General features: G+C 42.6%; 1 protein-coding gene across 2 annotated transcripts in view; it reads right to left on the reverse strand.

The window, feature by feature from the left end:
* SCAI (suppressor of cancer cell invasion) overlaps window positions 1-26,984 on the reverse strand; it is a 105,515-nt gene that overhangs the window by 51,924 nt on the left and 26,607 nt on the right. Inside the window, exons 1-2 of one of the 2 annotated variants that reach the window (XM_072123562.1) lie at window positions 13,469-13,518; window positions 2,108-2,237 (exon numbers count right to left, since the gene is read on the reverse strand). In XM_072123562.1, the coding sequence (XP_071979663.1) occupies window positions 2,108-2,211 (104 nt within the window). In that variant the 5' untranslated portion in view covers window positions 2,212-2,237; window positions 13,469-13,518. Of the gene's footprint in view, window positions 1-2,107; window positions 2,238-13,468; window positions 13,519-26,984 lie in introns of those variants that run through there. The other variant, XM_072123561.1, reaches the window with a different exon arrangement.

Raw genomic sequence — 26,984 nt, forward strand, 5'->3', positions numbered from 1 at the left:
ACATACTGTAACTCCCATCTTTATCATATGCAAAAACAATTTGGTTCTTTGTTCAGTCACGCCAACAGCAGCGGTGATATCCAAAGACAGCTGTCCTTTGTTTCTAAGGGACCACAAAACCTTAATGAATCTTCACACAGATAAATTTGAGGTTGTTAAAAATGTAAGAAATATATATATATCAGATTAACTAAATTGATGAGAATACCCATTTAAACAACATCTACCACCAGGATGAAGGATTTTAACCAAAGCACATGGGCATAGTTGTGTGTACCCCTTCTGGCAGGATCTACTCTTCTTTAAGCCTTGTATGCCCTTGTTTTTTTGTTTTTTTTTTAAGGCTTTACAAATAATGCAAACAAGCCTAAGGGGCTCAAGGCTCCACTAACACCTACGGCGCCGGGAGCCCCTTAGGCTCATTTGAATAATTTTTAACCCTTTTTTTGTAATAACCAGGGAATGAGAAGCTTAAAGAAGAGCAGATCCTTCCATAGGGGGCACACGCCACTATGCTTGGGTTACAATCCTTCATCCTGGTGGTATCAGGAGAATACATAACGCTTCTCTGCATTCTATGTACCCTAGTACAGTATATTGGTACTTGATCTATGCACAGGCCCTTGTTAACTTCAACAGTAAATCTCACTGATAAGACCAGATCTAATTTGCTTAATAATTCCCGCTGCAATAAATGTGTATGAGGAACTTTATTTCCATGGAGTTAGAACCTACCAGTGTAAAATGCAGCGGAAGATTATGGTTCAATATCAATAAAAATAACACTATTAATAATATCACAGTGGCCTCAGTGAGGGAGATCCTCCAGGGGTGCTTTGTTCTATTTCTGGATCTCTCCAGTGTCAATGGGAGCAATGACGCTATATAATTGAACTGCTGTTTACAAAAAAAAAAAAAATTCATGAATACTAAATATAGGAACTAGGAAAGAAAACAGAAAAAATATACAACAGATTTGTAGTCAAGTCCCAGGAGTAAAATTACTGTATATTCCACCTACAATACACGGTGGAATTCCCACTTATGAAGCCCCAGAGCTCGGATCAGGAGAGGCCTGAATTGTGACAGACCTCCTGCGGTATCTGGCACCAAGATGATAGCAGAAGATCCTTCAAGTCCTGGAAGTTGTGCCATGCAACCTCCACAAATAGACCTATTTGGAGGCTAAGCGATCACCTTTAAAGTGGTTGTCTATAATCTGGAAAAAAAATGGCTGCTTTCTTTCAAAACCGGCTCCCTACCTGACTGTGGGGGTGCTTGGTACTGCAACTATATAGCGAAGAATGGAGTTAAGTTGCCATGCAAGATATTACCCATGGTCAGAAGAGGAGTTGATTTTGGTAGAAAGCAGCCACTCTTTGCAACCTGTGGACAACCCCTTTAAATCATGGGCACGTAAACATTAATACATTTCAGATAAAAGACAAAATATGCAGGACACAGTTTCTCCAATACCACATTGACGAATGCAGTGATGGCCGCACATACAAATTCACAAAGAGCTTGCAATCCCTTTTTCTGGGGATCCCAGTGAAATGTAACTTAGCCACTATTTTTTGGATACGTTGGTGAGGGCAACCCCTCTCAATGTGAGAAATAACTGTGGACTGTAACAAGCACCACATGTTTTGCATTGCTTAAAACCAAAACATGTGGTGCTTGTTCCCCATCCATGTTTTAGTAGAAGCACATAGGTGATTAGACCAAGCCCTTCTCTGATGCAGTTTAATTCAAATCCCAGGTGTGAACGCGGCCTAAAGCTAACCACCCATTTTCATACCGTGCCTCTTTAATGGGGCAGAACGTGTGGTCTTCTAAGCACAAGTGTGTAACTAGAATTCAAATCCATTTTTCAGCAGAGATGTGTTTAATTTGATTCATGGCTGAAGTTCTCCCTCAGTGCTGATTATAGAGAGCTGTGATTGCTTAATAGACATCAGCAAGAAAGTCCTTCTTACGAGTCATGGGATGGATCAGTCTAAACCAACTAGGACAGGAAAATGGCTGCAACCTTTGCCCACAGCGCAGACTAATCGATTCCCAATAAAACATTGTCTGTTCCCTTAGTCGCTCGACTGACACCAACCTCAGACCATTGAAGAGCTGCTTTGATTTATCCAGCAAGTAGCAGAAATCGGTGACCGTCTTCCTCTCCACCTGAGGGATGTCCTCATCGTTGGCCACAGACATTGCTCCTTCGTCTAATGTTCTTCACCCTGAAAAAGACGAGAGATAGTTTGTTGGAGAAGTTTAAAACCCATTTCATCTGCAACCAACACTGAACAATTTGGCAAGTCTGACCGAACTCTCTGGAGAGACACAAGGTAAAGTCTAGTGAGTCGTAGACATGAAATCTGCATCCAATGCACTTATCTATAGATTAAATTTCTTCTGAATATGCAGAAATATGTAAAGAAAGAAAATCATTTTATTAGAGAGGAGAATAAGTCACTTCCAGAAATATAGCATCCTTGGGAAGAAAGGATTGGGCAGACTGTATCCTACTTGCCTGATCCTCTCCCCCTACACCTTCTGCTTTCAAGGTACAATCCAAAGTCCCCAAATGATGCACAACTGAACCAAAATCAGAAAATTTGGTCAACAATAGTTAACTAAAAAAATATCCACATGAAAAACACCTGAAAAGGTGAGAGACCACTCTCTTCCTCTATTAGAAAGGATCAGTGTTTGATGCAGCTTTCGCACAGCTTTTCCAGACTTGTACAGACGGATGTATTGTACCATGGTTTATGCTGGGTTCACATCACAGCGTATACATTGACATATAAAGTGGGTACAGAAAGTATTCAGACCCCTTTTAGTTTTTCCACTCTGTTTCATTGTAGCCAAATAGTAGGATCATAACGTTCTTCTTTTTGCTCAATAATGGACACTTTGCCCCCATCTTGACAGGAATAAACCCAGGAATGTAGATACTTTGGCTAATTTATTATACAAGAAAAACTGAAATATCCCATGATTATAAGTATTCGGCCCCTTTGCTCAGTGTTGAGTAGAAGCCCCTTTGGAGCCGGTGCAGCCAGGAGTCTTCTTGGGAAGATGCAACAAGTTTTTCCCCCCTGGATTTGGGGATCCTCTGCCTCTTACTTGCAGATCCTCTCCAGTTCCCTCAGATTGGATGGTGAATGTTGGTGGAAGCCATTTTCGAGTCTCTCTAGAGATTCTCAATTGGGTTTGGGTCAGGGCTCTGGCTGGACCAGTCAGGAATGGTCACAGAGATGTTCTGATGCCTCTGCTTTGTTATTTTAGCTGTGAGCTTAGGGTCACTGGGGCACATTTACTTACCCAAAACGAGGAGCTCACAGAAAGTCCATTGTCCGAAGATCATGCACTCTGTCGCGATTCACTAAGATTGTGCGCCCGATATCATGCATGTGTCGCTTCCCCTGGTTTTCTCCTCACATAGAATTAACACCAAAAAGTTCAATCTTCCGCTCATCTGACCAGAGAATCATATTTCTTATAGTGTGGAAGGCCTTCATGTGTTTTGCACACTGTATGCGGCTTTCATATGTCTTCATATGTCCTGGTGGCTGCAGTGATAGGCAACTTGTGGAACTTTCTCCCTTCTGCATCTCTGGAGATGAGGCACAGTGATCCTGGGGTTCTTCTTTACCTCTCTCCCCAAGGCTCTTCTCCCACAACTGCTTGGTTTGGCTGGACAGCCAGGTCGAGGAAGAGTTGTGGTCATCCCAAAACGTCTTCCATTTAAGGATTATCGCGGCCACTGTGCTCTTGAGTGCTGCAGAAATCCTTTTGTAACCTTGGCCAGATCTGTGCCTTGCCACTATTCTGTCTTGGGGTGCAGAGTGCACATTAATGAGCAAAAGAAAAAAAAAACTTTTTTTTTTATCTTACCAATTGGCTACAATGAAAGAAAGAGTGAAAAATTTAAAAGGGTCAGTCTACCTCACCCACTGTACTGGTAGATGGGGCATAGTTGTTGCCTCCCTCTGAGCACTATACGTCTTTTCATCCTGCTCCCTCCGGCTGAGTGACATATAGGGTCAGCAAAGGCAATAGAAGTCTATGGGAAGCGGCGGATGCAGTGTATTGCATCCCTCCTCCAAGCTTATAAATGGATACGTCACTCAGCAGGAGGGAGGCCCCAGTGATGTCACTGTTCATAGAAGGACGATACTACATACCTATGCACGTCAATCTCTAAGTATCCACACATTTCTTCATTTTTGCAAAAAATAACCTGAGAAGCTGGATGAACGTCGCTGGTCAGTAGTGGTCTAAAAAAAACATTCCCTGCATTTAGGGTCCTCCCAGTACCATTAGTTAGATATAAGGCAAGAGGTTTGTGGTGGCGGATCCCACTTTCATTGGAAAGACTTGTTACAAGTAATTTCTGAGTGGAGTAAAGGGTTAACCCGGCTGCTGCATCGTAACACCTCTCGGAGCTGAAGTACGGCAGTGCCAATCTCCGGAGCGCTGCGCTGTTGAGCGTTGGGCGTGAAATCCAAGTGTGAGACTACTGGTGGATTCTGACACGTCTGATACCTCGCACAATTAGACTCTCGCGTCCGACACTTTAATTAGATCGCTTACATACGAAGAGGCAGAAAAAAAAAAAAATTAAAAAACACACACACAGGATGCACGCGATAGTAGAAATCCCATACAATCCCAAGCAGAGGAATTGAATGCTAGAAATAAGATGTGTTGGATTCATATAATGATACAATGTTATACACAGCATATGCTGAGGCTTCCTTCACACCGCAGAACGCAGCCATTCATCCGTTTTAAGGAAGGAAAGTGTGACGGAACCTGATGCTTCTATAGGAGCATCACACTTGGAGAGAGCATTATGGCTTATGTTAAACACCAGTGCTGTAAAAGACGCCTAAACACCTGCCATAAAAACCAGATACAACCGTTACCAGAATAATACCTAAAAAATAACATTTTTTCCAGTAGGGTAATAATACTGCTATTACTATTTTTGAGGCGTATTTTTAGCCGAGGAGGAGTATGAATACAAAATATATAGGAGTGAAAATAGCTACATTGAGTTAGCTGAAACGTCGCTTTCCTTTCACCTGGTGAATAAACACCTTTGAACTCTGACGTGGAGTGCTGCTGCTTCTTTGGTAGGAGTAATACAAATATATAACTCATAGCTGTATATAATCAACAGACGCTATTTATACATGAAAATCACGTGTCCTGCTGAGCCAGACCGCTCAGCCTGCGCGCCACAGGGAATAATTGTCATGCATACTTTTACACATGGCAATTATTTTGGAGGGTAATAGCGCCTCATCATGCTCTATTACGCGAGGTGAGGCGTTAATGCGACCTCTGTATACAGGTAGTTTTCTGAAGATCACAGACACCGGGAAATGGTATTCCTAGGCTTTAGGGTCATGTATATAAAAAATATATAGTATATATATATATATATATAAAAAAAAAAAAACTACATCTAGTCAGGAGTAAAATGTGCACAAATGTGACCCAAGCCTTATATCTTCAGGGTGTGGTCAGGATTTCTGTTCCTCTCCTGCCACATTAGAGCAAATGGAGACTTTTGGCAGGCAGGACACACACAGATCCTGACATGATGGTGAACACGTGCAGTGCAGCAGCATCTATAGGTATATTTATCGGTATTGGCCATTTCATACAGGACACGTGTACAGTGCAGGAAGCTATGCCTTCCCCAGCACCTGCCATACGTTTCTCCTTCACACTGTCACCCTACACAAAGCCACCACCAGTCAGGCCTTCGCCCCTGCATTCACCTCTGCCCCCTCTACTTTCCGGTAGTGGATGCCCTAGCATTGACAGCCCAAATCATCTTGTCACCCAGCCCGGCTTCAACTACCGCAAGAAGAACTAGTACAGCGAGCAGCAGTGCCGCCAACGGGATCCAGACTGTTCCACTAGAGATGACACTGGGAACTGGGGCGGAGCAGCAGCCCCGCAGCCCGCATGTCTCACCCGGGGCCGGCGCTCTTGCTCCGGGTCTCTACAGCCGGCACGGATCACAGGAACATTTGTCCTGCTGAGTGGTCCGGCAAGCACTGCGATCAGGCTACTGATAATTCCCTACTTTGTAGCGCTCGTCGGATCGCTTTTGCGCATGGCAATTGTTTTTTTTTGGGGGGGGGGGGGTGGCGCCTCATCATGCGTTTATGACGCATGGTGAGGAGTTAATGCGACCTCTGCCTGCTCCCCATATCATATAAAGGATGACCCACTCTTTACACTGTACCTTAATTACAGCCTTTTTTCTGATATGTAAACGAGTAAAGATGAATCAAATTCTGAAGAAAAGAGTCATGCTTCCAGTCAGCCAATCACCAACATACTGTCCTGATTCATATGAATGCCCTTAACTGATATCACTACCAGGAAGTTCCCGCCCACTTCAGGAATAGCTGAATAAGATTTACAGCTATGCTTTAAATTACCCATAAGGCTAAAAATTCTATTAAACTATTTTATAGTTATATGAACCCCAAGGTAATACAAACACACAACTACAAGTCTGTATGCAAAAAACAAGCCCTCACAACTAAATCGACAAAAATTGAAAGATATGAAAGGCAACAATGCAATAAGTTTTAGGAAAAACGGTTTCATTATGTAATGGTCACACTGTAGCGCAGTATTCATATTAAATACATTTGTTATCACTGTATTCATATTGGCCTAGACCAAAAAAAAAAAATATATATATATATATATATATATATATATATACCGATTGTACGCTACCCACCAATCTGAGCATTTAATTGTCATTCTTTGGGTCTTCAATTAATTGGATGAATAACGTGTGAAGGCTTCTGCAGGTCACTTTAGTGAGTGCAATTTTTCCTTATGCAAACAAATCCTTACGTGGAAGGGTCAGTGTGCGACATACACTGACAAGTTTGTCCTTTGAGTCCTTCTCTACTCATCCTAACCAAGAATTTCTACCGCTACGATTTTAGATGGAAGTCTCCTTTTCCACACAAGCCGGGGTGATCCAATGATGTCATAGGCCTACAAGTCAGAAAACATCCTTGGCCTCCATCCCCAGAGGCCACCCTATGGATGCCGTTACAATGATTCTATAGGATCAGCCAGTCCTCGAACACACTCCATCTACTGCACTGGTGGCTAGTCATTGGCTCAGCTGTCTCACTAACCCCCATGGTGAACATTGGAGAAACCGCCTGTCCACATCTCAAGCTATATTTCAGTCTTGGATCCCCAAAGAAGGAAACTTTTGCTTTTAACGAAAGCCTTCCAACAAAATCCAGCATGGTTACTTATAGATCCTGGTACAGTGACTATGGTCATCTTCTTATATTTGGAACGGATGAGGTCCCTCACTGGTGCTTAAGTAGAAGATATTTCTTTATTGTTCCGTGGAAAGACAGCAGTTACAAATACAATCAGGTAAAAATCTGACGCGTTTCTGACCTATATGGTCCTTAGCCATAGCAAGCATTTATACTTTGTTCGCCGGAAATAAAGTCTCAATCAACACAGGTGAGTATATTTGTAACTCTTAACACAGTCTGCTCTAACAGAAATTTCCGGCGAACAAAATATAAATGCTTGCTATGTCTTCCACATCCATGTTACCAGAACCCCTCCGTGCTGCAGCTTCACAGGCAGTGACACACTACCCATTTGCCCTTTCAGCACTTCCCACTCCCTCTGGCTGCTCTAATCTTACACAGCGGAAGGGGGGGGGGCATTCTCCAGTACAGTGTAACAGCCTGTAAAGCTACAGTATGGAAGGGATTCTGAAACATCCCCAGGAGCCTTTCTGGTTCACTGGCATAATAAAATTGATTTAAAAGGAAGGAGGCTATGGATAACAGGTATAAGAAGATTGTGCCTGGATCTAGGAGTAGGGGTGCCTGGTTTATCACGATGGATTTGGATGGCAGATTTTCTTTAAAGTCCTGCTACGGAACAGCCAAAAAAAAAAAAAAAAAAATGTAAAAAGCCACATAAAATACTAACCAGACAAACTACACATAAGAGACACGGCTCAAGTTCAATAAATACACAGAAGATTTACTGCAAGGAAGCGGCAGTGTCCGACATGACGGCTCAGAATTCCCCCAATAACAAACTGCTGTAATATTTTGTAAAAAATGCATGACAATTAAGACCACAAATCACTTTCCAGTGGCACAAAGGAAAATGAGCCCATAAATCCTCACATCCGCTCTCGTGCACAGTGCGGCCACCGGCAGGATACTAAAAAATGTCCAGAACCCAAGGATTAAATCTCCTACTAACTAGAGCGTCACAAGGCAATCGCTTCTCTGTATCATGCACCCAGTGGTGTAATGTAAAGCTGATGTGCCCCAGTGCCCCCAACCATAATCTATGGTTTATAGTACAGGCAGTCCCCAACTTAAAGACACTCCAGACGACCCGTGGTTACAGACAGACCCCTCTGACCGCTAGTGAAGTTCTCTGGATGCTTTACTTTACTCCCAGACTGCAATGATCAGCTGTAAGGGGTCTGTAATGAAGCTTTATTGATAATCCTTGTTCCTATTACAGCACGAAATTTTAAAAATCCAATTGTTACTGGGAAGAAAATAAAAAAATGGATGGTGCTACAATTGTAAAATATACCTGTTCTGACTTGCATACAAATTCAACTTAAGAACTGCCTAAACTAGTCTTCTTGTATGGGCAAATGACACCATTTGGACCCCCTAAGCCTCTTGGGCCCTTATGCGACCGCACCCCCTCAGGTTACACCCCTGCATGCACCCTTAGAGATCGATACCAGTCACTTTACTATGGAGGAGCCTGGTTGACATTGCAGTTGACCAAAAGAAAAAAGCTGCAGAAGTGGTCTCCAACCAAGTTCTCCAGGGTTCAAATACTTTACCATAATTGTAACAATGTAATACTTTACATTGGACAACCCCTTATATTGGACACTGTAAGGAAAGCCATAAGACCCTCATCTCTTGTCCCAACAATGGAGTTTGGGGACCATGGTTCTGCAACAATTGTGAAAATCAATGGCCAAAAATTCACTGCCAAATCTTCCTTCTCAGAAGCCATGGAATGTGGATTCCCAACCATATTCTTAATATAAAGGTAGGTCTGGCAGTCAGAGGTAGCCCACACAACATGGGGTCATTTATCATCCAATGAAGATCTGTACGAAACTGCTGGCACAATGCAACCAATTGAGGCTGTACCGAGATGTACTGCAGGGAGATGCTCCATTGGGCACCAGATGAAGGCAGCTTCATGTTCCTTTGTACAATACAGGACCCTGAAGAGGATTATTCTATGAACTTTGAAAGGGGTTTAAGGGAAATCTACCATCGGGGACCTACTTTCTGAAGTAGCATCATCCAAAAACAGTATTTATCTTCTCCTTGTATTAAGTCCTTTGAATATTAAATAAAGTTTACTGACCAAATTATCTGAAGAGGCTACTCGGGGCATGGCATAGCCTCTATGAGTGAATGCAATACGCCCCCAGTAGCCTCTGACGATCCGCTTGTTTGGGGATGGTGCACTGATCTGGAGTGATGCAACATGGTTTCCTGATGGTTCCATGATACGATCCATGAGGTGCATATTACACACAATGACAGTCAGCTCTCCTACAACTCTGCTATTCCACAACACATAGATCTAAAGAACTTATCTGTTTGTAACTTGTAGTTCTCATCATGCAGCTGCAGGCAGGAAGTCAGTGTGTGAGCTCCGTCCTGGAATGGGAGGGTCTAGAGTGCAGGGAGCAGAGAGAGAGAGACAGAATCACAGCTGCACGGCCGTCAGAGAGAAAAACCCCCAACCACAAGTCAGAATTTATGGGGTCGTGTCTAGGGGCAAAAGAAAGTGTATAAACCGGGACTGATAGAGACAGGTTGGAAATATATCCGTATCTTTCGTTAATAACAGTGAATTATAACAGTAGTCCCCAACCCAATACTCCATATCAAACCCCAAACCATATAATAGGTCTAAAATGCCCCCTTTTCTGTAGCACCCCTCCAGTAACCCTCTCTAGTTACTGTAGCTCGCTTTGTGTCTTTATTTGTAGCCCCTTTATAGTTCCCCCTTTTATGTAGCTTCCTCGTGATGCATATTCTTCTGTAGCCCCCTTTTTATGCCACATATACTTGAGTATAATTTGACTCCAGTATAAGCCGAGGCATCTAATTTTACCACAAAATAAACTGGGAAACTTATTGACTTGAGTGTAAGCCTAGGATGGGAAATGCAGCCACTACTCATTAATAAAATGTCCAAAGCAGGGCCCCCTCAAAAATGCACAACCCCAATAGTAATGCCCCCTGCCCAGCAGCCCCTACAGTAATGCCCCCTGCCAGTCTGGTAGACTGAGTCCAATGACAACCGGCAGAATTGTGCATGCTGCTCTGAAGTACACGCAGTTAGTATAGAGCAGCAGCGGTGGATTTAGAAATCTTCTCTCCTTAGACTGTATGGTAGCGGCAGAGGAGACGCGTGCATCTATTCATCGGTTTCTTAGAAACGTTATTTGCAGTAGTTCTCTCCTTCCACATACAGCCAGCGGGTTGGATTTTAATAGGAAGATTGTGCTGCTTGCAGTTTGAGGAGCTTTATGGGAACGGCAAGTGACTGCTGTAGCCTCGCCGCCTGGACACTGCAGATATACTAAAAAAGGTCAAATAATGGAAGCCTCAGGACACCCATCTGTTAACTCGCCACTTCTTTCCCACAATCAATAAAAATGTGAGTAATCAAAAGAGAAAAAAAAATAATGTAAAACAAGCCGTGGGCGACAAGCTCAGTCCTACTGCCGGAGAACAGTAATAAATACAGAACAGTGGGGTTTACTGCACAAATCCTTACTCCTAGTAAATGCACAGACAGACAATGGGTTCCAATGACTTTGTTGGCATCATTTACTGAAACGGTCCAAGGAATGTCTGCTCCGGTTTCATTACGCTGATGCATAACCTGGTTGACATACTATACAGAATGAGATCATCTGCATATCTTTCAGATAAAGCATTGCTTCAAAAATAAGTCTACTCTGTGCTGATGAGGTACAAACATGCAGGAACAGTGCGGTCTACAAATGACCATTTTGTTCTTGGTTGACAGGAGCCATCAGTGGATGGACTGAAGTTCCCCTCAATTCCCCTCCCCACTGCAGGTGGTTAAAGATTCAGATGCGAGTACAGCACTGGTGCAAAATGAAGAAGGGTGATGGTTAAAGAGATTATATGGGAACTTTCACCTGCAGCACTGCCTCCAGCCCCTACCCATCCGTTTAAAGGGACAAAATTCCAAGGGGACGGGTTAGGAATGGCACAGAAAGCCAAGTACAATCCTTTGCAATCTATGACCAAGTGAAGAACAGATCTTGTGAATATTCCCATCTGCAATGTAGTGTTTTATTTGCATATGTAAAAGCGCTATATAATATGATGGCCCAATATAAAGGTTATTACCGTATTTTCTGGACTATAAGACGCACTTTTTAGCAAGAAAAAATCTTGCTAAAAAGTGCCTGCGTCTTATAGTCCGGAGGTCAGGAGGATCCAGCACTGCCAGACCCTCCTGACCTCTGTAAGGGAGATCGGGTGCTGCCCAGAACTGCACCCGATCTCACAGAGAAGAGCCTCCGCACTGCTCTTAACTCTCCCCGAAGTCCTACTGTACGGGACCTGCGGTGATGTCAGAATCATGTGACTGATCACATGCTTCTTACATCACTGCAGGTCTCATACTCTCATGCTGCGCTGGGACAGGGTGAGAAGAAGAGGAATGGGGGAAGTATGTGTGTGTGTATGTGTGTGGTTCTGTGTATGTGTGTGTGTGTGTATAGGTGAGCTGTGTGTGTGTATAGGTGAGCTGTGTGTGTATGTATAGGTGAGCTGTGTGTGTATAGATGAGCTGTGTGTGTGTATAGGTGAGCTGTGTGTGTATGTACAGGTGAGCTGTGTGTGTGTGTATAGGTGAGCTGTGTGTGTGTGTGTGTATAGGTGAGCAGTGTGCGTATAGGTGAGCTGAGTGAGTGTGCGTATAGGTGAGCTGTGTGAGTGTGCGTATAGGTGAGCTGTGTGAGTGTGCGTATAGGTGAGCTGTGTGAGCGTGCGTATAGGTGAGCTGTGTGAGCGTGCGTATAGGTGAGCTGTGTGAGCGTGCGTATAGGTGAGCTGTGTGAGCGTGCGTATAGGTGAGCTGTGTGAGCGTGCGTATAGGTGAGCTGTGTGAGCGTGCGTATAGGTGAGCTGTGTGAGCGTGCGTATAGGTGAGCTGTGTGAGCGTGCGTATAGGTGAGCTGTGTGAGCGTGCGTATAGGTGAGCTGTGTGAGCGTGCGTATAGGTGAGCTGTGTGAGCGTGCGTATAGGTGAGCTGTGTGAGCGTGCGTATAGGTGAGCTGTGTGAGTGTGCGTATAGGTGAGCTGTGTGAGTGTGCGTATAGGTGAGCTGTGTGAGTGTGCGTATAGGTGAGCTGTGTGAGTGTGCGTATAGGTGAGCTGTGTGAGCGTGCGTATAGGTGAGCTGTGTGAGCGTGCGTATAGGTGAGCTGTGTGAGCGTGCGTATAGGTGAGCTGTGTGAGCGTGCGTATAGGTGAGCTGTGTGAGCGTGCGTATAGGCGACCTGTGTGTGTAAATGTATGTCTGTGTGTGCTGTGCTTTAGTGCAACCGACAGAAATATTTTAATTGGTGTAAAATATATTTTTCCTTTTTTTGGAAGCCTAAATCTGGGGTGCGTCTTATAGTAAGAAGCGTCTTATAGTCCGAAAAATACGGTATAATAAATCAGTCTAAGCAGTGTGATTTACAGTGCGCCGGAAATGACAATGTGACGTCAGACACTGAGGGAAGGAGGTAGGATGATAATTCAGTGATGCCATTTCCTTCATTACATAACCAAGGCCTATACTGAACATTTATTATAAAAGAGCATCTACCACCAGGATGAAGGATTGTAAACACACCGGCATACAGCTTATATCAGGATCTGCTCTTTTTTTTACCAACTTAAGCCCTTGTTTATAAGTAAACAAGGCTTTGGAAATTATGCAAATGAGCCAGAGGGGCTCCATTAACACCTATTTGCATCATTTCAAAATGTCTTAGAAAATAAAATAAAAAACACAGCAGTGCATAATAAAGCTAAAAGAAGAAAGGATCCTGGCAGAGGGGGCACACTCCAGTATGTCAGTGCGCTTGGTTTACAATCCTTCATCCTGGTGGTAGATGTCCTTTAAGGGAAATTTATTTTAAAGTGTGCATTGATATTTCACTTTCATCCAAGTTTCTTCTTCTTCTTCCAAAATTGGGAGTGGAGAAGTTGTATTACTAGTGCTCAGGGGTTCTCACCCCAGATACCTTCCCACATGTGCAGATGCACATTCTTGGGAACTTCTGTTTATTTTCCCTGAATGACGATCTATGTAATGCCACTGACAGACCACTACCTGTTCCTGTCTTTCCACCATAGTCCAGGCAGGTAGGGGGGGTCTGTATAATGGGATATATCTTGAAGACATCCATATGTCCCATCAGTAGAATTCTTATAAGATACCACAACCTAAAAGAACGGAACAAGAGACGTAAAGTAGATTTCTTAGTATGTGAATGGGGGAATAATTAACAGATCTCAGGATGAATTTGCAATCAAGGAAAGAGACGCGAAAGCAAGAGGAAAATCTACCTACAGCCATAGATGAGTGGTGTTAACTGTTTGTGAAGGTTTCTGCTGGCAGAATGAATAGGATGCACTACATGATATAGAGCATCGGAGGTTAGGAAATGTGTGACCTGGGAGGATTGTTTAGCAAGGCAAACATACCATAAATGATTATAAAATGCCAAAATATATCGTGACTTATCATCAATGGGAAGATTTCATAATTATTTTGAGGGTTAATGATCAAGGGAATTAAAAGGAAGACTGACTCTCCAACCATATTAAGATTGAACGTCTGTTAGGAATTTGGTTTGAAGGCCAAGGTCTTCAGTTTTTTTTTTTTTAATTCAGGGTCATCACTGCAATCTTAAAAATTTCTCTAGTGTTTTGCAAAATAAAAAACATATTTCCTAATAATATGATAGGGGATAAACAGCTGATTGGTGGGGGAGCTGGGACCATGTGAATAGGGGTCCCATTCTCAAATCTACATGGAACTGCAGTGCCTGGAATTTTGCAGGGGCCCCTTCCGGGTACATATATTCCTACCTATGCGTGTAGGACGATGGGTGACCCAAAGTAGTGAGCTGTACGGATACATCTCTGTCCCCGTGTAAAGATACTGCTATGAACCTTGTCTATAATGTCATATACCATTAAAGCAAACTTGTCCCCAGAGTTTACCCCATTAAACTGGCAGCCCCCTTTAGGTAACATATGAAATGACCTTTCGAAAATTCCCTCTTTATTGTTCTAAAAATCTCCTCCAAAGTCACGTGAAAACGAGCAGAGAAGAGTCATATTTTGCCTAAGATGAGGCTGAAGAGGGAAGGTCACACACCCCTATCTTTGGTTCTTTTGGTGTCAAATTAAAGAGAAAAATCTATTTTTTGGGGGTCATAACCAGCTTGTGGATTCTGTGATCTATAGAAGCAGAGATTCTGACAGTTAAAGAAATAGGCGAGAACTGGATCTTTATCTGCACCTTGCATTTTCAACAATGTGCTTACCGGTCTTTATTTGCGATCCTATACCTCCCAGAACCACAAGTCCATGTGAAATGAAAAAGTGCAAGTCTCCCTTCAGTCTCTAAAAGTGACTCTTCTCTGCTCATTTGCATACCACTTTAGATTAGTTTTTTTTTTGTTTAGGAGTAAAGAGGTGAAATTTAAGATAAAATAAGCAATGCCAGAAGGAACATTTCATACTCATACCTGAGGGGGCTGGTTGTAAAATCTGGTGACAGGACTGTAAACAATATGATATTATCCGTCTCCTGTAAAAATAACTGCACCCGCATGTAATATCCGATACTTTCATAATGCGAGCTATCCACAGCGTTACCAGTGACCTTCACAGTGAAGTAAAGCCACAGACGGGTCATATATAACTGCGACTCATGAGCTACGATCACAAGGGCAATTAACGTATTTATATCTCGTGTCTGAAGGCAAGATCAATACAAACAGCCATTTTAATACATGTGCATGTCCCCCCAGCATGAAATGATTTAACCCCTTAGGCTCCCGCGACGGACAGATCTGCAACGTTGAGCTTTTCACGTAGCAGAATAAAAAAATAATTTAAAAAAACCAGCACGGCGTATTTGGAAGACTTTGCGCTGCAGAAGCCTATAATAAGAGCAATTACCTCCGCCGGGCTATTAACATTTCCACAATGCAATTAATTTACATTAGTGGTGTTTAAAGTTCTAATTAAGAAAATGTTCGCTCAGAAAGCAGTCGCACACAAAAAACAGGATTCTGACCTCCGGCGGATGCATGAAAGGAGGTATTAATGGTAAAAGACCCCCAGAAAAGCAAAAGCCTGTGTCACTCTGACACGTGATGTGATCTTTATATGTCGAGGCATCAATGTGGAACTTATTGTATTGTTCACACGGATGACGCACAACCTAGGTCTACGTGACGCACGCACAAACATGATGGGAAAGTAATAAAACCGCTCATGGATCGGACCGACCCTTTTGCAATAAAATAAATAATATATATATATATATAAAATACACATACATACCCACCTATATAATGTTATACATGTGTTCTACTATTGGAATATATGAATACTTAAAAGGGAACCTGTCACCACATTTTTCACAAATATAGGTAGTGGCACGTTCCTATAGAGCCCTAGTAACTATCTGTCACCCTTCTTTTAGCTAAAAATAGTTTCCCTCAGATCCCCATAAAATCAGAGTTATAATTTTGCCTGGTATCTATGCATCTTTGGAGCGAGGGGTGTGGCCTAATGTCATGTGACCAGGGAGACTACATCACAGGTCCTTCAGCTACTTAACATTAGCAAACTGTACCCCATGTACTTATCTGACCACATAAAAAGATCACAGCAGCCTCCATGGGCTTCTACTCCTCCCCATGCAGGCTGCTGTGATTTCAGGTGATACAATTTGCTGTGATCTCATGAGATATATGCTTGTTGTACAGTTATCTATGCAATGATGTCACCCTGTTCACATGACAATACATCTGCATACAGAAATAGGATGGAGAGGAGCTGCTGTATTCAGCCCGAGGAGGCCACGCCCACCTCAACTCGCTGTAAGCCATGCTTAGATACCAGGTAAATCTATAAGGTATAGAATATATGGGAATCTCAGAGGAAGCATTTTTAGCTAAAAGAAAGGTGTCAAATAGTTACTAGAGCTCTATGGGAACCGGTCACTTCCTGTATTTGTGAAAAATGTGGCGACAGGTTCCCTTTGAAGGAGTAAGCAAATAATAAGAAAGTTTAGCAGGGTACAATACCCCAATAAGGTCACTTATATTGTAATTACCCCGGTAAACTTTCTCTTCTGTCCATAGGAGCTACGGGTCACATGACCAACCTGCAGCAGGACTCAGGACTTCCTGTTATGTTTGCTGAATGCTTCTGGCAGATGTTGGGGTGGTGAAGTCATTACTGTCTACATGCCCCCTCCATGATAAACACCACTCAGTGCAGATATCTTCTGCCCTCCTTTCCAACCAGTGACATGGAAGTGGTATGTATGGAGGGGCACGCAGACAGTAAAAACCGGAAGCCAGCTGCAAACGGGACGTCACTGGAGTCCTACTACCCAGACCTCCTGTCACCCACTGCAACAGGGAAGTGTTCCCACGGTAAGTACATTAGTGACCCCTATTAGGGTATTGTACTTACCATGGAAAAGTTGTGAATAAGTGTCCAACCTCGTTAAAGTGCTTTTCGAGATTCGATTCCCGATGACCAATCCATATAATACATTTACTTTAAATCAACTCCACAAATATCAGACCAAATATTTTGTTATTTATCTAAAAACAGGTAGTATGGCGTATAGTGGAATGAACCAATAAAACAAGCGTCCTATGGTTTGTATATAGTGTACACATTACGCGTCAACAATTATTCATGCCCCCGGGAAGACTGCCACAGTAACCACCTACAGCGAAACCTTGTCTGAACAGATGGAGGGAGGAAAAGAAAGCAAATAATGGCTGCATGTTGACTGCAAAAGGAGTAGCTTTAAGTGGCAGTCATTTGTATGCTGTGAAAATTGCTAAATTTACCAAACCAACAGCTAGGAAATACAGTCACAATAAAAACTATTAAAAATAGACCCCCTCAGTTCCTAAATCACATATTCATCCATTCATCAGAGCAATGAATGAAAACTAACAGAAATTGACTAAATACATTTCGAGTTAAACATTTCTGCCCAGCCTGCAGGATGGGAACAATATAATGTAAATATATACAGTCCCCGTGTTACCTACACAATAGGTTCTATAGGTTTGTTCTTAAAGGACACCTGTCTTCAGGTCTGTGTCACTTGTCCTGTTACTACTACCTGTTGGAGCAGCTCACAAGGATCCCATCACAGCCTTTATCTAGTTATTTTATACATTAATTATAAAATCATCTTTTCTTTATTATGTAAATGAGGCTGGTCACATGGTCAGAGGCAGTGATGTCACCCCTGTTACCCTTCCCCTCTCCTCCCCCTGCTCATGACTGTGTAATGTATAGTAAAACATTGCTAGTGTCTGTGCTTTATCTGCTGACATGCTGCATCCTCCTAATACACAGAGACACAGACATCAGCTACACATGAATCAGACATGTTCTTCCTGGAGGTGTTGTATCCCTCCTATACACACACAGACTGTAGGGGGCGCCAGCACCAGGAAGCACATGGAGGAGCAATTACACCATTATACCTCACACCATTATACAGACTGTCAGTCAAGCACTGGGGGTGTGGCTGTGCCTCCCACTCATGAATAAGCTGGACAGCTTGAATATGCTAATGACTCGGACATTTCACAGGTCATTTGCATACAGCTTTAGGACCTCATTGCTTAAGTTTACAGGCATGTAGAGGGACAATGAAGGGATAGAGGCTTTCTAATGGCAGCTTATAGAAATATATTTAGTTTAGGGGTTTACAGGTTCTCTTTAAGTTGAATTTGTATGCAAGTTGGAAAATAAATATATTTTATAATTGTAGCCCTAGACCAAAAAAAATTTGTCCTTGTGACACTTGGATTTTCAAAATTTTGAGCTTTAATAGGACCAAGGATTATCAATAAAACTTCATTACAGACACTTTACAGCTGATCAGTGCAGCCTGGGACTATAGTAAAGCATACAGAGAGCTTCACCAGAGGTCACACTGGGCAGAGGGGTCCGTCTGTAACTAGGGGTCGGCTGTAAGTCAGGTGCCCTTAAGTTTGGGGACCGCCTGTGTACAGGATTTAACAACAAGGTTGGGTGGTGGAATATCTTGCAAAATACACAAAAAAACTAAAAATGTGTAAAATATTTTTCAAAAATCTATCCAATACTCAACGCCCTACTCTGTTCAGTACGTGATTGACGATTTCTTTTAAATGAGCGTTTCCGACGCACCATGACTGTGGTAATCTGCTTATATTTGTTATCCACGGCCTCCTTCCTTCTAAAATTAAGTTTAAGAATTGTGCTAATGAGCCCGAGGGTCTCTGGTGGGAGTTTCATAGATTCATAGGCTGTTACAATGAGCAGAAATTGGCTCTCCCTGTGTAATCTAGGAGCTGCAAGAAGTGGAGGGGGAGGAGAGACCAGTGTTTAAAGAGGACCTGTCACCCTCAAAAACGGCACTAAGAGCTGCTTACTTTAGAGCTAAAACAGACGCAGCAGAGTTATACTGCTGGCATTATTGGAAACCTCCGATAACGCTAACAAACACTGCAGCGCTGTACACTACAAACGCAAACGTATTCATGAGGCGGCAGGCTTAGGGGCGGTGACTGCCGCATGACCTTATAGTCAGGTACTGCGGTTCTTTGGGCAAAATCTTCTATTATCTAGTATATTTGTGATGCTTAGAGTCCTGTCCTCGGCACTGTGACCGTGATTCATGTCCTGAGCGTGGCCATGTGTTATTAGCCTAAGAGAGGGAAGAAGCATCTACAGAAGGCAAACCCACCTAAATGTTTAATGAAAACCGTTTAGGGAAAGAGACAGAAGACTTTCACCCTACATTACATCAAATGCAATAATAAAACATAAAAAAGCTCCGAAGGCATCTGGTTCTGTAAATACAAGTTTTCCCCATACAATAATAATTCTAGAACTTCTGCATTGTGATATTTTTCAGTCCTTTTGAAAATAAATTAACTAGCCAAATTAGTGACAAAGGATCTGAATCCAACACCCTTGGTTCTGTGAAGTCACGACTAAGGAGAAAGCTGTCAATCAGCGATAGATAGCTAAGGGGAGCCAGAGGTGTCAAATATTGTTCATCTGCCTCATGGATAGGCCTCTAGCACTCTGCACCTGATAAAATGTGAAGTTAAGAAAACTAAAAGTGATGCTTTGCAGAAATCAGATTGGGCAGCATAAATCTGCTGACAGATTCCCTTTAATTGGAGTCTCTGAAGTTAAATAATAGAGACTAGTGCTGCTTATAACGCTGAGGATGCGCACTCTATAAAGAGCCCTAATAAATATATAGCAAACAGAAAAATCAATGCGTTTAGCAGAATAAATTCAGACTCCTTATTCCCAACAGAAGTAGACAGTATAAATTACATATAATACAAATAATGATCAGAGAATTATTGTCCTCACTCAGCTATTATGTGTGGAAAGATTTACCAAGCAAGATATTGTGGCTGCCAAGTGCCGAGGACACTGGGCAGACGTGTAGTTTTACATGCCAGCCCTGGGGACACCAAAATATATAGTAACATACCCTGCAAGCAGCTAGAAGGGCACTTTGCCTGAAAAAAAAAAAAAGGGTGGCACCCGGTGTGGTCTTCTGCTGCTGTAGCCCATCTGCCTCAAAGTTCGACGTACTGTGCGTTCAGAGATGCTCTTCTGCCTACCTTGGTTGTAACGGGTGGCGATTTGAGTCACTGTTGCCTTTCTATCAGCTCGAACCAGTCTGCCCATTCTCCTCTGACCTCTGGCATCAACAAGGCATTTCCGCCCACAGAACTGCCGCTCACTAGATGTTTTTTCTTTTTCGGACCATTCTCTGTAAACCCTAGAGATGGTTGTGCGTGAAAATCCCAGTAGATCAGCAGTTTATGAAATACTCAAACCAGCCCTTCTGGCACCAACAACCATGCCACGTTCAAAGGCATCAAATCACCTTTCTTCCCCATACTGATGCTCAGTTTGAACTGCAGGAGATTGTCTTGACCATGTCTATATGCCTAAATGCACCGAGTTGCCGCCATGTGATTGGCTGATTAGAAATTAAGTGTTAACGAGCAGTTGGACAGGTGTACCTAATAATGTGGCTGGTGAGTATATACTATACACATAAAATTATGGTTTTGCTGGGGGTTAATCATAAAACACAATCACGTAAGAATAGTGCACAATTTTCAAACGACGGCCGACATAATTACAGCATTAGTGAAACAAGGGCTCCAATAAAGAATGCCAGTAGATGCTTAAGGCAAGATAGAAAACTTACTCTTCTGCTGCAGAAGTTCTTTGTTCCACTCTGCAGATCTGCTACCCAGTTTTAAAAGCCTACACACAGTAAAGCGTGACACAGATTTTAAAAAAAAAAAAAAATTGTTGTTTTTTTCTGCTGTGAGGTACATTAATTCTTTGGAAATGTTTAACTTTGTTAAAGGGGTATTCCGGGGAATAAGCATAATTTATATATAAATGGGTCCTTGAAATATAAGCCAAAATGTAATTAGTTATTTAAAATTGTGCTCCCCTTAGCAGAAATATGCCGTGGTCATACATAATGAGGAATTAAAATGCTGCTGCCCCTTTAATCAGTCCGTTGATTTCCTCCGCATAGAGCAGACACCGGACAGAGATGGCCACTGGTCACATGTCCACATCACATGCACTGCACCTGCCTGGGCACTATGGCTGTAGTGGGCTGGTTGCAGTGCATCCAGTATGGCCAGTGTTGTGGTGAGAGGTCATCTCAGTGAGGTAATGTGCAGTGATGGCAGTTACACGCATCATTACTATGGTAACAGGGTAGGACAGTCTGTTACATCATCACTGGGAGGAGAGCATATGAGGGAGGAGGTGTTACTGAGTACTGAGGGATCATGGGAATTGTAGTTTCCAGTGGCAGCCATCTTGAAGATAACTCTGCCTACTTTAGAAAGGCCATAACATTTTATACATCATAAACTCTATTTAAGCTCCATTTTTTCACTAATGACATTGAGTTTTGTTGCATTCATTTATTTATAGCATCATCGGTTTTTATATCAGACAGACATTCATATTCCCGGAGTACCCCTTTAAGTGTCTAAAAGAAATCCGCTAGCTCTAGTGCAGTGATGGCGAACCTTTTAGAGCCTCAGTGCCCAAACTTCAACCAAAAGCCACGTATTTATTGCAAAGTGCCAGCGCAGCAATTTAAGCAGTAATGTATTTCTCCTTGTTCATTGACAACTTTCAATCCTTCAGCCTCCTAAGGACACCAAGGCAGTTGAAAGGATGAGGGCAAATTCATCTATCATTGTAGGAAGATTCTGCAGGCAGATTCTTTGAGTTCTGTCCGGAATTTCATTCTGGGGTGACGGCCTGGGTGCCCACAGAATGGGCTCAGAGTGCCGCCTCTGGCACCCGTGCCATAGGTTCGCCACCACTGCTCTAGTGCTTTGGATCCCATCAGATTGGAAGTGGCAAAACCACAATTAATTTGCATTAGTCATTTGAGCCATTCTGAAGAGCAATTGCATGTCATTTATAAATCCCAAAATGAGGTCTAGGATTGTCTTAGACATCACATACAGATTGAATATAACATGATGACGTGATCGGACCAGTAGCCCATGAGGCATGGGAGCAACTGGCATAGGCCTCCAGAGAGGAAAGTACATCTGCTGTTTTTTATTTTCTTAGAAGTGCAGAAATAACATTTCCTTGTATATTAGGGCCAAGTTGACCTTACACTATTAACATCTACCTTTATTACTACTTCGGCCATTTTTTTCCAGGAAGAGAAGCCTTCAGGTACTCATAGTTTTCCTCCAGTATGAAGCTAGCCTTCCTCCGGACAGAATGAATAAATAATTCATGAGATGGGCCGATGATCAGTACAGCCGGATGATTTATTAATATGTATCAGTGTAACGGCTCAGTCCGGATTTCTCGGTGCCGGCACTTACGAGAGGTGGAGAGGCCGTGTCGGAAAAACTGTAGCAGAGCAGAACACATGGCATATAATAATAATACTGAATCCATCTGAATAATGGATGCTAATGTAATGCTAGGTAGAGCCGTCTCATAATGCACAATGGAAAACCTCATCAATAACATTGAAACGGAAAAAGGAATCTCTCTAATCGTTTATGATCACAAGTGTAAAACCAACAACAAAACCACAGATCATGTAACTTTACTCTAGGTATATCCTGTGCAGAATACACTTCACTGCTATAATACAGTGATATATGGGATCAGACCGAATATGGGATCATAGGAGTTAAATGGGGCTACAGTGGATCGTCTGTTCAGCTGGGAGTGGCCTATACGTGGATCCTTAGAACAGATTTATGGGGTCTGGTGCCTGACACTGCCACCAATCAGCGGATATCATCAGTGACTGCAGGAATAAACACAGGACTAACTAAACAGCTCCATGCACTCTGCAGTGGTCATTCCTGGTCACTGCAGTTCACGTTCACCAAGTAACCTAGCATGGCCCATTCAAAGTGGATGAACTTTATTGAATCTGGCTCCAGAGGCAGACCACAAAAGCTGATCAGTGTGGGGGTTCCATGTGTCGGACCCCTACCGAACAGATCAATATTAAATTCCCAGGAAACCCCTAAATGGAGTACCAGGGACAGACCTACCCTTTCTAATAGATGCGAAATAGGGATCAGTTGCTGTACAAATGTGTATTTCTGAAGATTTCCTAAATTGCCAAAAAATTAGGCTAACCATTACTCACCTAGTAAGTTCCCCCACTATTCTAGGGGTCCCCAATGGTCTATGTTGATATGATCCATGCAGCCACTCCTTTCGGTCCATGGCAGAATCGTGTGGAGTTGACCACCACAATTTAATATCCTTTGCTTTAGCCAAATTTTTTGCCAGTCAGTAAAATTAACGTTTTTTCCAGGTTTCCTTTCCCAAGTTGAATCTCAACTTACAATAAATTCTCAAGTCCTTGGTGTGTGAGCATCTGTAACAGATGGAGATCCTCCGGCCTCTGGATGAATGCTCCTCTTCAGGAACCCGATAGCTTCCCGTTAAGAGGATTTCGAGCTCTCAATTATTCACAATTCTGTCTTCTGAAAGCAATGCTAATGCAGTGGTTATAGAGAGGGGGGTATTTTAGGATGTATTCCTCAGGAATGCTTACAAGTGTACAGTTACAGTATTATGTACAGTAATGATGTCCCGACCCAAGTACATCAAGAGGAATTAAGCTACTGCTGGTTAGGTCTAGATAGAAGTCTAGTAATATGCTGGTCTCAAGTCTGGAGCGGTGGGAGCAATCCCTGTGTGTCATCCATAGAAATGGGCGTTGTCCATAGGGATGACCATACATGGGCAATGTGATGGTTGCAATCACTTTTAATACATCTTTTCTCCTTGCAAACAAAACTATTTTTCCAAATACTTATTTTTTTAATTTTTTTGTTGGTTTAGAAACCAAGCAACAAAGCCCCGGCAGAGCGCCCCCCTCTCCGCCGCACCTTCAGCCCCGGCAGAGCGCCCCCCTCTCCGCCGCACCTTCAGCCCCGGCAGAGCGCCCCCCTCTCCGCCGCACCTTCAGCCCCGGCAGAGCGCCCCCCTCTCCGCCTTAAATGATACTTTACTTCCTCTGTGAACGTATGATTTCTCCTCCATTTACACCAAAAACACCCATTGTATGTGGTTTCTGTTGTAACTCATCTATTACCGTTTCCATAGTGCAAAAAGGAGGAACTGAATTAGTCTGCGACTATGAACACGTGCCTAAAAATATGAGAAATTATGAAAAATATATTCAAAATAAGCTTTAAGAAAAACGAGGCCCTAGACCGATCCACCTATTTAAACCGATGTAACCCCACACGGCCTTCCCGTATAAACATGGAGCAAAATTGTGAATATTTAACCATGTATGGGGGGAAAAAAAACAAATCCTCCCAATGTGCGGGAATGCCAGCAGCAGCTGGGAGCGAGGGAGGAATCATACTGCGTCTGTCAGAGATCTGGACCAGATTACCAATGTTTGTTCCATGAAATGTTAATGAACGCTATTAATTTCCCAAAACATGCAAAACATTAAGCTTCTGTGGTACAACTTGTGTGGCGGGATAAATAAATACAACTTGTAATAAACTGCAGCCATGAAGTTCACCCTAAACACCCGAGAAGGAGTAGTTACACTTGTGATATTCATGGCATAGTGAGAATATCTGCCTTCAAGGTGTTAGTAGTGATGGGATAGTATGTCAGCACCTGAGTGGTGGGAGTACAATCAATGGGGCCCCATAATCCATATAAGTGGGTTTCCAGGGAATGGACCACCTATATATAACCCAAGCACCAAATCTACCAACCAAATGAAAGGACTGCTTTGCTCCAGTAGTAATGATAGTGACTTGCATCTTAAAAGAACTTTACCATCAAATCCATCATGATAAAAATGGGACTTTTTCTCATATATTCTGAAAAAGTCCTGTGAGAAACACATACCTTATGGGAAAAAGCATAAAAGGAACAAGAAAAGGCCTATGTGGCTAACTAGTCTTGTAAGGAAAGCAATAAGCGAGAAAGATAAAGCGTTTAAGGTGCTAAAACGTGAAGGTAGCGATGAGGCATTACAGGATTATAGAGAAAAATAAATCCTGTAAAAAGCAGATAAAGGCCGCAAAAATAGAGACTGAGAGAAATATTGCCAGGGAGAGCAAAAATAATCCCAAATTATTTTTCAAGTATATAAATGATAAGAAACTAAAAACAGAGAGTGTGGGTCCCCTTAGAAATAACATGGGGGTCATGGTGGAAGGAGATGAGGAAAGGGCCAATCTACTGAATGTCGCCTTCTCAACTGTTTTTACCCAGGAAAATCCCCTGGTGGAAGACACAATGAGGAATAATGTAAATTCTTTTTATAATGTCAACAGTTTAACCCAGGAAGAGGTACGGCGCCGCCTCGCATCCACTAAGATAGATAAATCACCTGGGCCAGATGGCATACACCCCCGGGTTCTGCATGAATTATGTACGGTGATAGACAGACCGTTATTTTTAATATTTGAAGATTCACTGAGGACTGGTTATGTTCCACAGGAATGGCGCATAGCAAATGTGGTACCAATATACAAAAAAGGATCAAATAGCGATCCTGGAAACTACAGACCCGTAAGTCTAACTGCTGTGGTGGGGAAAATATTTGAGGGGTTTATTAGAGATGCTATCCTGGAGTATCTCACTGTGCACAACCTTATAACCCAGCGTCAGCATGGGTTTATGAGAGATCGGTCCTGTCAGACTAATCTGATTGGTTTCTACGAGGAGGTAAGTTCAAGACTGGATCTGGGGGACGCTGTGGATGTTGTATATCTGGACTTTTCAAAGGCATTTGACACCGTGCCACATAAAAGGTTGGTATATAAAATGAGACTGCTGGGAGTAGGAGAAAATCTGTGTATCTGGGTAAGTAATTGGCTTAGTGATAGAAAACAGAGGGTGGTCATTAATGGCACATTCTCAGATTGGGTTGATGTTACCAGTGGAGTGCCACAGGGGTCAGTATTGGGGCCACTTCTTTTTAATATTTTTATTAATGACCTTGTAGTGGGTTTACACAGTCAAGTTTCAATATTTGCAGATGATACTAAGCTGTGTAAAGTAATAAATACTGAGGTCGATAGTTTAGCATTACAGAGGGATTTGTGGAAGCTTGAGGGATGGGCAGAGAAATGGTTGATGAGGTTTAATGTAGATAAATGTAAAGTTATGCACTTGGGCCATGGAAACAAAAAGTATAATTATGTTCTAAACGGTCAATTACTTAGTAAAACTGAAGCTGAAAAGGACTTGGGCGTATTGGTGGATGGTAAACTTAATTTTAGTGACCAGAGCCAGGCGGCTGCTGCTAAAGCAAATAAAATAATGGGATGTATCAAGAGAGGAATAGATTCTCATGATAAAGACATAGTTCTGCCCTTATACAAATCCCTGGTCAGACCACACATGGAATATTGTGTACAGTTTTGGGCACCAGTATATAAAAAGGATATAGTAGAGCTGGAACGGGTGCAGAGGAGAGCAACCAGGATTATTAGGGGAATGGGGGGACTAGAATACAATGACAGATTACAAAATTTGGGATTATTCAGTTTAGAAAAAAGACGACTGAGGGGAGACCTCATTACAATGTACAAATACCGGAACGGACAGTACAAGGATCTCTCCAAAGATCTTTTTATACCTAGGCCTGTGACCAGAACAAGGGGGCATCCTCTGCGCCTAGAGGAGAGGCGATTCTACCATCACCATAGACAAAGGTTCTTTACTGTAAGAGCAGTGAGACTGTGGAACTCTCTGCCGCAGGAGGTTGTTATGGCGGACTCTATGTACATGTTCAAGAGAGGCCTGGATGACTTTCTGGAGAGAAAAAATATCACAGGTTATGTGGATAAAACATTTATTTAATTCTTGAAGGTTGGACCTGATGGACTTGCGTCTCCTTCCAGCCTTATATACTATGATACTATGATAAACCAGGGATCATAGATGCAGGCACTGTGACTGTGGTAATCTTCTTATATTTGTTATCCATGACCTCCTTCCTTCTAAAATCAATGTAAAAAATTATGCTA

The sequence above is a fragment of the Engystomops pustulosus genome, chromosome 9 (assembly GCF_040894005.1).
Source record: "Engystomops pustulosus chromosome 9, aEngPut4.maternal, whole genome shotgun sequence".
In the NCBI taxonomy this organism is placed as follows: domain Eukaryota; kingdom Metazoa; phylum Chordata; class Amphibia; order Anura; family Leptodactylidae; genus Engystomops; species Engystomops pustulosus.